This window comes from Colius striatus, chromosome 4, assembly GCF_028858725.1.
Source record: "Colius striatus isolate bColStr4 chromosome 4, bColStr4.1.hap1, whole genome shotgun sequence".
Classification (NCBI taxonomy): Eukaryota; Metazoa; Chordata; class Aves; order Coliiformes; family Coliidae; genus Colius; species Colius striatus.
This window is the reverse complement of record NC_084762.1, coordinates 27396250-27408562: the sequence shown is the minus strand read 5'-3', so window position 1 is coordinate 27408562 and position 12313 is coordinate 27396250. Positions and strand designations below refer to the sequence as shown.

Sequence of the window (12313 nt, the reverse complement as noted above, 5' to 3'; positions counted from 1 at the left end):
GTTAAATTAGCTTAAGCAATTATCTACAACTTCTTTTCAGAAGATGCATGTCTGCATAGCTTGTATGCCTGAAGACTGCTTGTAGCCTTGAATGATTGTTGGATAGGAGTGTGTTCTTGCCAGGCTTCTCTTAAAGCATCTGCTCCTGCCAACTCGGACATGATCTCATTTGTGTACCTATATCACAGAATCACAGAATCTTAAGGGTTGGAAGGAACCTCGAAAGATCATCTAGTCTAACATACCTGCCAGAGCAGGACCACCTAGAGTAGGTCACGTAGGAGCTGATCCATGTGGGTTTTGAAAGTCCCCCGAGAAGAACACTCCACAACCCATCTGGGCAGCCTGTTCCAGTGCTCCATCACCCTTACAGTGAAGAATTTCTTCCTTGGATTTCTTTGGAACCTCTTATATTCCAGCTTGTACCAGTTGTCCCTTGTCTTATCATTAGACATCACTGAAGATAGCCTGGCTCCATCCTCCTGACACACGCCCGTTACATATTTGCAAACATTTCTGTATTAATACTGCACTAAAGTTTGATACTGGAATTTCTGAGTGTTTCGAGAATAGGATCATATGGTACTTCAGTAAATTGGATTATTCTGAAATTAGTTTGTTGCTTGGGGCTGTGAAGAGAGTGGTTAGTACTATGGGTCATTCTTAGTTGTGATGTAATACCTGTTATAGGATCAGAGAATGGACACAGAAATGTACTCAGCATCATTCATGCCTCTCACTACCCAGATCCATGTTAGTTCTAAGAGTCAATAGGTGTTAACTAGAAAAGATTCCAGTTTTGGGAATTTTGCAAACACCTTACTGTTGTTCTGGTAAGTCCAACCTTGCCTGAGTGTTGCAGACCCTGATTTTACCCATTGTGACAGCAAAAACCATCAGTGTAAATTTCAGTAAGTCTTTTTGGCCAATAGTACGATGTGTACTTTCAGTATTACTGTGTCACATGTTCTTGCAAGGAGCAAGGTGAGGATTTTTAAGCTGATGGTAGTTTGCAAGCCTGGGTGCAGACAGGCAAGGAAAGCAGGAGGTCTTCTGTGCACCCAGGGTTTTTCTTAGTTGACATGGTTGGTTGACATAGATGATAAAATTGGATTTCGAAGGAGGTAATGTACTGACAGACATCATTGAGCCTAGCTAACAAGAAATTAATTTCCTCCTTTGACATCCTTTCTTTTCTGCTCCCCTAAGATAGGGGATCACAGAGGGATTGGTTCAAGAGAGCAAACCTGTGATTATCAGGTAGCTTTTCCACTTCATGTAATCTGTGTTGTCTGGGGAAAAAAAAAAAAAACAAAAAAACTTAATGCTTGAATGACAGGAACATGAGACTTTTTACAATTGATGTAATGTAGTTAAATGGAAAGCTGACCTCTTGAAAAGTAAGCCTGTAATCCTTTTTTCTTTAATAAGTGCAGCCTAGTAGAAATTACTACTTGTCTATTTCAAGCTTCCATGCATTTTTAGAAGCCACCTTTCTGTGTAGAAGTGGTTGGGTACAAATGGAGGTTGGGCAGGAAAGTGTTGCAGCAGCTGCTGCTCAACCAAAATGAAGCCTATCTCATTGCATGAAACAGCTGTTCTCCATGGCAGTAATGGCACTAGCTATAGTCTTTTCTCATTAGCAGACAGATTTCCTCACAGTTGCGTTACAGCAGGGTGCTGTTTTCCCAGGCCATTTTCTCTTAGGCTTTCAGAAAGCAGATCCAGCACGTGCAGGTGACAGTCGATTCCTAGGTCCAGACATTCTGTTCTGCAGACTCCCCTGCCTTTTTTTTTTTTTTTAATTTCTACTGCTGGCCTTTTTGCCCAGTCTAAAATTTCAGGACAAGGTTGTCCAAGGTGAGGTGTCATGAGATGGCAATGGGTAGAGCCTCATCTAGCTTGTGTGGAAATTAATTTTATTGTTGACTAAAAGTTTGCCTCAGAAGGTATCCTCCATTACACTGAAGTGGGTGGGCAGAAGTCATCGCAGAATTACCTGAGCAAGAGCCATGTAGACAGACACACAGACATATGTTATCCTGAAAACTGAATCAATAGGCCTGGTTCCTAATCACAGCATGTACTTGTCTTTATCTAAGCATGGTAAATCAAGGTTCAGTATGTACAGACTGGAAATGGATAATGTTTTTATTTATGGTTGATAGACAAGACAGAGGAGAGGCTGAGTTCACATCTTGCAACATAGCTAAGCTCATGTTCAAAATGTACGCTGAGATGTTCCATGTGTTCTTTTTTCAGCTTGTATTCCTTATTAGCAGTAATTGTGAATGGAAACAATGTAGCTATTCAAATTGGCTTTCAGTGATTGTTTATCAAGTTTCAGAATACTAAATAAAAACAAGTTTCATGATTTTTAAAAGCTTTAGATGAAGCAGTTTTCATATGATGCTTTTGAAAGTCATTCGGCAATTTATAATTGTGATGAAAATGTCATGTTGCTTTTTTTATTCCTAAGCAGTTTAGCATAAATATATTGACACACGTTGAACTTGGCAAGCAAATCTTCAGCTCTTCAGAAATTTTGAGGTGGCAATGTTGTTGCAACATGGCTGATAGGAAGTTTAAATACAAGGTGGCCCAGAAAATTAAATGAAAGGAGTATTCTACTGATAGATATCATTATATTTATGTTTTTGTAAAGGTATAAGGAAAAGACCATTAGATATTACTAATCAGAGTAGTCTGATATTGCATGACAGTCTTCAAGAATAGTGACAGCACAAGCAAGTGCTGAGATGAGTCTGTTTGTACAAAACAACTGGTGGTCATATGTTGGATGATTTAATGTGGGGGATCTTGCCATATCAATATTTGAGTACATACTTAAGCATATGTGGGGGAAAAAAGTATAGAGTTGTTCCACAGTTAGCAGCAAGCTGTGTGAAAAACAGAATCGTAAGGGAGATTCAGGCTTTAAAAGTAATTATGTTAAAATTGCATAGGGTTCGGAGTGGGGAGCAGTATATGGCCTGATCAAGTCAAGACAACAGTAGCAAGTAGCAAGTTCTGTTAAACCATTTCAGTTTTTAAATTTTTTTTATGAACCAAACTGAAATATGTGAACGAAACAACTAGTGGACATGATTGTTTTCCTCATAATGCACATACCTGCAGAGTCTGTCATAACCGTGTCATGGGAGGAAGATTTGATGTAATTCTTGTAGTTTGGTTTTTTTCCTTTAGCCATGCCTTTGAAAACAAGTGCAAAAACAGTGGCAGGTATGACACTGTTGTGGGTGTATGAATTTTACCAGTCCCTGGTGAAAAGAATTATTTAGGCATAGATTTAATTTTTTTATATGCTTCATAATTCACAGGTTTTCTAGTTTGCTTCCATTTTTTCCCCAAACAACTGTTAACTCTAAGCAATTGCAGCTGCACTGTGTAATGCAAATGTTTTAGAAATGCTCAATTTAGTTTTGAGCAATGTAGATAAGCTACCAGAAACATTGGAAACACGGTAATTCAGCCTTTTAAGAGGACATCCGTAATGGAACTATACCGGTTCTGTTCTTCAGTCCATCTGCTAACCTCATGCCAACTGTAGCCTGTGTGCCAGTATATGGCTTAGCATAAATGTAACTTCAGAGGGGATTTAAAAAAAAACTTTGACTGAAAATGATTAAATGGATTATCATGAATACCCTTTGTTTCATTGTAATGGAGGAAAAATCAACTGACACTTTTCTACATAGTGACATTTGAAACTACTTTAGCAGACAAGTGTGCTATTTCTTAAGTAGCATTTTGCATTTAATTCTGTTTAGTTGTGACTTTGAATTCTGTTCAGTAACCTGACAAAGCCTTAACAGTGTTGTTTTGTGAATGTCAGTGTAGTAAACTGAATTTTGAGCATTGATAAGGTTGCTTTGAGGGTGTCGTGAGAACAGTTTCATCCATCGACTGCTTTCTCATCACTGAATAATTAACTTCATACTTAGCTGTAGTTGGTACAGCCTTTCTCTTCTTACTTCATCATCTTTTGATAGGGTACTTCTACTTTTGATGTGGAGCAAAACTTTGGTGAAGCTGGGACTGTTTTGGAGCTTTTTTGTTTGTCTTGTGCAGTGTTTGTTTTTTGGTTTTAGGATTTCTGACTGAAAGTTTCTAGGATTCTATTCCAATAGATCTTAAAGTTTCGTTCACACCATTCAAAATTTTATTAAAAAGCAAACTTTCCCATACTTTCATTACCCCACCTTACCAGTAAAGTTTTCCAGCATCTTTTTTAAAAGTACTTTTGTTTTGGTTCTTTTTATAAAAACTCAAAACCAACCAAACAAAAACCCAAGAAATAGCTAAACAAACTAAAAGCCTGGTTGGTGTTTTTGCTTTCTGGAATATTGAAATTACTGTTTTAACTGATATTTACAGACAGCTGAAAATGATGCAGTTACCAGTCTTAACTGAGTAGAAATGCATCATCTGCTGGCAGCCAATCCAATAACGCAGCACGCCAACTTCAAAATGTCTCTGACTTGGTTTCAAAAGGTCAACAGTTTTAGAGGTGATTAACAGTGACGGGATTTCTGAGAAGTTTATGCAGCTGAAGGTCTGTAGTAAGGTTGCCAGTTGAGCCACGTTTGTGGTCTGTGAGGGGAATTTAAATTTCTAGGACTTGGTTTATTATTCTTTTTTGATCTGAGTTTTTGTTTGAATTGGGTTTTTTGGTAGTATATTACTTTTGGCCTGTGAGGTACAGAGGATAGGGTGGAAAACAAAAAGAATGTGATGTCTGAAAACTAGAAGTTACCCTATGCTTAATTAGTACTATTGACATATTAATGGCAATAGTGCATAATTGTGGTGAGGCAAAAATAGTTGCTGATCACGCACACCTTCCTCAACTCATCTGCAGATGGGACTTGCACAAAGTAATTTTCAGAAGGAATTAAAATAACCATAAAGGAGTGGGAAGATACAGGAAGAATGAGCACTTTGATAAATGAGGAGCAAAGGAGAAACAAGGCAAGCAAAATACCACAAAAAATGATAATCCTAGTGGTGAACATACTTCCTGCAAATGCTGCAGCTATATTGAACAAATACTGAATTATTAAAGGACTAGTTCCCTGTATGAATGCTGCTTTCTGGCTGTTTCTTTGTGCAGTTAGATGACGAAGGATCCAGCAGGTGGTACCTGGCTTACAGCATGAAATTAAAATATCATTCTCCTTGCTCCTCTAAAGGAGACTGTTGTGGTACGCTGCATAGATGTGCACTCCAGTTGCCCTCGGGGTTAGAATGGCCTTAGTGACTATAACAACTTTAGCCTTTCACCTCTGATAATAAACAACTGCATTCAAATTGTTACAGGAGTCACAGGTAAGAAGCTGTCTTGTGTAGCACAGATGTACAGATTCCATCTTTTGTCTAATTACCAGGAAAAAGAAGTCACAGACAGAGACTGATATATGTTCCCTCTGAGAATATAAACAGCATAATGCTATATTTAAAAAACATAAATTTCTTTGTGTAGAGATGATTTTTGTATGAAGTGGAATTTTGTAACACTTATTAGCAGCCACTGAATAAAACTTTTCTTTGTTTTTACAGGAGTTACTAAAGTTGATTATGGAGACATATCATCACGACTTGGACTAAGACGCAAGCTCCAGTGCAAGCCTTTCTCCTGGTACCTGGAGAATGTTTATCCTGATTCCCAAATTCCACGCCATTATTTTTCTCTGGGAGAGGTAAGATTTTTATCCTACTTACTTATCTGCCCTATGTAAAGTACACTGTGCAGTAAGTTGTTTGTATTCTGGACTGAGTAGTGCAAACAAGTTAAGTATCTTGCATCTGTGTTCCTGTCATCTCTAAAATGACACATCTGGCTTATGAGTGAGGCAAAAAACCTGAACCTTAAATATAAGAGAAAAACTATTTTTCTGTGAGGTTGAGGGAGCCCTGGCACAGGCTGCCCAGGGAGGGTGTGGAGTCTCTTTCCTTGGAGGTCTTCAAGAACTGCCTGGACACGTTCCTATGCAACCTGATCTAGATAGACCTGCTTCTGCAGGGATGTTGGGCTGGATGATCTCTAAAGGTCCCTTCCAACTCTACCATTCTGTGATTCTGTGATACAGTACTGTAATTTGAATGTTTTCCCGTTTTTACTACAGTACTAAATGTTGCAGAGAAGGGCTTTAGAAATAATGCTTCAGAAATGTATAGTTATGGATAACTTTGTAACATTCTATATGTAGAGTGTAAGCAGAGTTTTGCTTAAAAAACAATACCAGGTCAAGCAAGGGCTTTGCCTACAAACTGCCCTAGAACCCTGATCAGTGACCAGCAAGTTCTAGTGATCTCTAAGCCTTCATCGGCATTTCTGTGTTTTTTAAAGTTTCTTGAATGACTGTAGTGGTAGTACAGGTGAGGCTGTCCTGGATAAATAGGGTGATTTTATACTGTTTATTTTTAAAAGAAACAGTTTTTAACAAAATGAAGCAGGCATTCATGCTGCTGTGTGACTATCGGGAGGCTTAATATTCGTGCTTACTTACAGTGAATAAGGCTGTAACTCAAGAAGTGAGGAAATTTGGCCCACTCACCCATGACTTTGAAGGGAATTAAACCCACTCTGCCTAGGTGCCTCCTGAAGGTTTTGGGCTGGAGACTTAATTGTCTGTTGTGTTGTAGCTTAGTCTTTGGGCAAAAAGAGTCCTCTATATGGAAAGATCCCTGAAAGCAAGCAAAGAAACCAGCATGATCCTTTAACCTGGTAGCTTGAATATCTGCTAGGGAGTGGTTTCTCATTGTGGTATGATTCCCATGGTTTACGTTTAATTCACTTAACCACTGATATATAGCAGAAGGAACTGGTGCCAGTGTGGTTTGATGTTTGGACCTAATTCTTTTCCTAAAACAACAACCTTTGGTGATGTGTTCTCATTCGCTTCCAGATAAGGAATGTGGAGACAAATCAATGTCTGGATAACATGGCAAGAAAAGAAAATGAGAAAGTTGGAATCTTTAACTGCCATGGAATGGGTGGTAATCAGGTGACTTTTTTTTCAAGTTGAATTATTTATTTATTTATTATTATTTATTCAGTAGTTATCTTTAAAACGTACTTAGTTGAAAAGTTTAGGAAACCCTTATTTAAGAAAATGTCTGTAAGAAGAAATGCAGTGGAAGATGTGGTTTATTATTTGTAAGCTTTTGAAGCCTCGTTGAAATAGGTTTTAGGTCAACTTTCCAGTAAAAAATGAAATGAGAGAAGGCACAGACTCCTATAAGCTATTGACTTCACCTCCCGTAGGTTCTCTGGAACCGTCTTCTGGTTAGATGTCCTGAATGGCAATGGCATTTTTACTTTAAAAAAACCCACGTGCCTATACCTGAAATCCTGAAATGCTATTTTTAATGTATGTTTTTTCTGGATGTGAGTTCAGGAATTTATTTTCTTTTTTTTTTGTGTGTTCTGCTTTATTAATAATTTTGGATTGTTTTCCAATATACAGAGATGATCGATGTTGGGAGGATCCTCCTGTTTCTACACAGGAAGCAATCTGCAATTCAAAAAAAGTCAATTTTGGCTGAAGAGCTGGTTCTTACTCTGTTTATATTAAAGAAGTAATGCACAGATATTCTCTCCTCTGCCCCAGAAATCTTTCAGTTGATTTTTTTTTTGTTCCTCTTTTTTTTTTTTTTTCCTGCCTAGGTTTTTTCATATACTGCCAACAAAGAAATTCGCACAGATGATTTGTGTTTAGATGTGTCCAAACTTAATGGCCCAGTAACAATGCTCAAGTGCCACCATCTAAAAGGAAATCAGCTTTGGGAATATGATCCAGTGGTAAGTCTTCTAATGACTTATGACATTAAAAGAAGACAGCTTTGGATTTTTACATGAACCTACAGTGTGAGACCAGTGTTTGACAGTCAGATTGGGAAACGAAGTCAGAATGTTCCTTCTTACTAATTCGTGATGTAGTCACTCGTTGGGCATCTCCATTGATTGAATTACCTGGTGACTATTAGGGGAGCTTTTAGAAGAATATTTTCTATGTGCTTTAGGGTCCTCTGGAAAATGGTAGTCTGCTAGTTTAGTATTGTGTAATACAATGAGACAAGCAATGGAAAAGTATTCCAGGTATCTTCTGGACCAGTATAAGATCAAGCTAATGATTGTGTGGCAAACCCAGTACCAGCTGTCTTGTCTTGCACAAAGTTTAAAGGAAATAATTTTCAAAATAAAAAAATCATCTTGGAATTTTAAGGAAGATTTTACATTTCTGACTGTGGGATTCTTAAAACAGGCAGAGATTCTTAGAACAGCTTTATTTTAATCGTTCTCCTTTTGTATGTAATGTTCAAATTTATTTTCAAGTTCCTATGTCGAACTGCCAGATGTAGAAATCATTGACCATTGATCTATTTGTCATTAATTTGATTTGCAAGCTCTAAAAACAGTTTTGTGGCTGAGTAGTGCAATCAAGAACTCCAAGTTATGCCATGACTAGTTAGAGAAAAGTAGTTTTCAGGCCTATACGTTTAAAGTGATTTATTGCGAAAGACAGTTGTGAGATGATTTGTGGAAGAAGAATCGTTCCAGTATAATCGTGATGACTGTTTTACAAAGAGAACATGTAGATATTTAGCCACTATAGTCACTTAACTGATAAAAAATAAAGAGCAACGTGTGTATTTCTAACTAAATAGACTTGCTACAAATTTTTAGTAGCTGGAGTGTTAACGAAACCTGCAGCTCTTAAGACTAAAAGGAAATATGTATGCTTTTTCCTTGAATTAGGATGACAGTTAATATGGGAGATAGTGGACATCTGGGATTTCTGCACATTGCTAGCAACTGTCGATAGGAAACTGGAGAAAGCCACTGAAGGCTTTCAGGATTAAATGTTAACTGTGAAAGGATTAAATTTGAATCTTGGGAACTCTTTATTCTTGTTTTTTTAAATGTAGTTAGTTTACCTGACTTAAGTAAATAAGATAGTAGTATTACTACATACAGTGATTCACTGAATACCAAGTGCTTTTTATTTTGTTTCTGCCTTACCAGTGGTAAGAGCATTGCATCTTTAGACACTTAATTGCAGTAGTTTGTCTTGCAATGATTGCCACAGACCATAAAATCAAACTTGCCCCGTGTCTATCCTCAGCCATAAATTTGGTTATATGTCTTTTTTCACTTTATTCTGTCAGTGTCAGATCTAGGTATAATCTTCAGAAATTGACTGGAAGATGGCTAATAAAGAAAAAAAAAAAAACAAACCTGCCTGTTCAGCCACTTTTCAGTCACTCCAGTGTCCCAGTTCTGCTACTGAGTGAGAGAAGCAATACTTACGGTAATGACTGTCAGTACCACAGACAAGGTGATGTACTGATGAGTATCCATAGTACAGTGGCAGGAAATACAGCTTCTGAAAATCTCCATGAGGATAGTTCTGAGGTAGACAGTGGTGTATGGAAGGTTGCATAAGATTAGTAGGTATTGGAAAAGATATGAACATATGTCAATTTGTACACATCTTTTTTTTAAAAGAACATACTTTTTACAAAGAACATAGTACTAGAAGAACTTGATGTGACATCAGTTTTGTGTCCCCAGCTGAGAAAAGCAGCATACTTTTGAATGTATATTCAGTGTATTTGTTCCTATCTGATCAAAACTACTGTTATAACTAATCATTGTGAAATCATAGAACGGTAGGAGTCACTAATAATTGAAGTTGTTTTTCCTACCAAACTTTAACTTGTAACTCCTCCAAGATCCCTATATGTATAGCTCCATTCTAAAAAAAAAAATGATGGCTATTGCTTGATAAAGGACATAGTTGAAAAGTTCAGAGTGCTGTGGTTTCCATGAAGCCATGTTTTTAGTATCTACACCATCAAATACCATAATCAAGTGTTCTTTAAGATTGGGATTTGGAATCAGTAGCCAAGGAGGTGGTCTAGTTCCTACTTAACTATGAAGAATTTTAGTGGCCACTGGAAGCTTTTTGGTTAGCTTATGCCTGATGACTTTTTTTAAAACTAATTTATTTTTATTTTGTCTTGAAGAAATTGACCCTCTTGCATGTGAACAGTAACCAGTGCCTGGACAAAGCCACTGAAGAGGACAGCCAGGTACCCAGCATCAGAGACTGCAATGGCAGCCGCTCCCAGCAGTGGCTGCTTCGGAATGTCACCCTTCCAGAAATATTCTGAGAGGTTCTAAAGGAAAGCAAGGATTGACTGGGCTACCTCGGCTGTTACTTTGGCTACACTGTTAAGTAGCAACAGAAGAAACTTCTGCTTGGCAGAATCCACAGCTCATCAGCTGTTAGAACTCCTGCAGCTTCTCAGTAGCTGTGAACCAGCCTTCCTGTGTAAGGATGTGAAACTACCACACATACTAGTGAAACTGCGCCCACTGATGTTTACAAGATCGAAAGAGTTTCTTCCAGGAAATAATTTAAAGAAAGTTTGGACAGTGGAAACCTAATCAGTGAAATAGTCTCTCTGAAGAGCTGCGTATCGTTGTAGTTTGCTTGCACATCAGTAATCTCTGCTGAAAGTGCTGTTGTAATGAAGAAAGTTTCCAGATTTCTTGATTTTTATCCTGGTTAGCAGTGGTAACCAGCCTACTAAATATAGATCCACAAACAAATGAGAGAGAAAGCTGGAAAACAGATTCAGTAACATGTAACATGAAATAAAGAGTTCTGTGGTTCAAAAAGTAAACAGGGTTTAATGGAAACTAAATCAGAACTATGGAAAGTACCATTTGTTACAGTGAAGTATCAAATTTATATGTAGATTTTATACCTCAGTGGGGGAAAATAACCAAGTCAAAAGGCAATTGTTTCTCTTTTTTCAGTTGTGTGATAGTCCATAAATACTTCTTTTTTTTCTGGTGAGTCTAAAATTATTTTGGGCACAAAGAAAATGAGCATAAGAATAAACTTAGCTCTTGAATGTCAGATAAACTTTTTTCATTTTTTATTTTAATTTCTTGGCTGTTGGAATTGTATCTTTTTATTATTGTCTGAAAACTGGAGGTTAACATGCTGTCTTAACTTTTTTTTGTCCAGACCTGCCGTTTCAGTTTATACTTGGGTCAGTCAGCTTATGGACTTTCATAGCCAAACAAAAGATTTAAGTACACACGGAAATTAAGTTAACTTGACAGAATATGGTTAGCACCCGAGACACATACTACTGTAATACGGTTTTGTTTTCATAGCAATAAGTCTTTTTGTTCCTTGTTTGATTTCAGTCATCAGAAAGCCAGAAGAAAAGATAGATTATTTGGGTAGCAGGAGATTGGCAAAACTGAAGGTTTTCTGGTGTCCTTTTTCACTTCATGTTCAGATGTTCTTCATTGTCAAGTGCATATTTAGATTAGACTCTGAATTGTAATGTTGATCTGCTGCTTTTTTCTAATAAAACCTGAAGAAAAATAGCTGAATTGGCATGGGTTTTAAAGTTAACATAGCCAAAAGCAATATGACTATGTCATTACATTGGTCTTCATTTTTTAACTGAATTGCTTTGTTTTGTGAAGAAGAATCAATGTGGGCTGATCTTGCAAATGAGCCACTGAGCACTCAGAGTATACATTCCATGTTCTTCTGGAAAGAAAAATGGGATTTGCTTAATGGAGAGGATATTTTTATGATAAATGTTATTGTTTGGCCAACTGTCCTGTAAAGCAAATTAAACCTAGACTCATGCAAAAGTTGTGTGGAATTATATTTGGCTATTATAGGCACTTTGCTATTGCTAGGTATGCTCTTCCAAGTTGCTTTGATCACCATTATCTCTGTTATTTCTGCAGCAGTACACAAGGATTTTCACACATAAAGCAGGGGAAAGGTTGACGTTGCAGCATTATGCGCTACTTTAAAAATACATAGGATGAGATGATGTGAGATTAATATCAGATAAAGCATCTAAATATCTATCTTCATTGACCCCCTTTTGGGATAGCCCTGCAAATCTGATGAGATTAAGTGGATTTATAAAAGTAACAGTATGGTACATTTATCAGATACTAAAGTGTGCCAAGATGGCCTTTAAAAAAAAAAAGAAAAAAGCCTGTCTTAGTGGTTATATGAAGACTTACTCCTTTGGTATGGTCAGTGAAGAGGATGAGATGGATGACCGTGTCGTCATTTGCAATTGATACATTTTTCTTATTCTTTAGATATGTTGTGATCCTTCCTGGTTTTGTACATACAGTTTCTGAGGTACCATTTGTGGTTGTCTGATATTACATATTGCCACAAAATACTGTGTTCACTTTCCCGCTGTGTAACAGTGAATGATTGCTCGGGTC

At 37.3% G+C, this 12313-nt stretch overlaps 1 protein-coding gene across 4 annotated transcripts in view; it reads left to right on the top strand.

Moving 5' to 3' along the window:
- Window positions 1–11713, top strand: part of GALNT1 (polypeptide N-acetylgalactosaminyltransferase 1) — an 86425-nt gene extending 74712 nt beyond the window's left edge. For all 4 annotated transcript variants that reach the window (XM_061995359.1, XM_061995358.1, XM_061995357.1 and 1 more), the window contains 4 exons: window positions 5581–5720; window positions 6930–7028; window positions 7691–7825; window positions 10054–11713. In XM_061995359.1, the coding sequence (XP_061851343.1) occupies window positions 5581–5720; window positions 6930–7028; window positions 7691–7825; window positions 10054–10200 (521 nt within the window). In that variant the 3' untranslated portion in view covers window positions 10201–11713. The remainder of the gene's footprint in view (window positions 1–5580; window positions 5721–6929; window positions 7029–7690; window positions 7826–10053) is intronic.
- The last annotated feature ends 600 nt before the right edge of the window (window positions 11714–12313 follow it).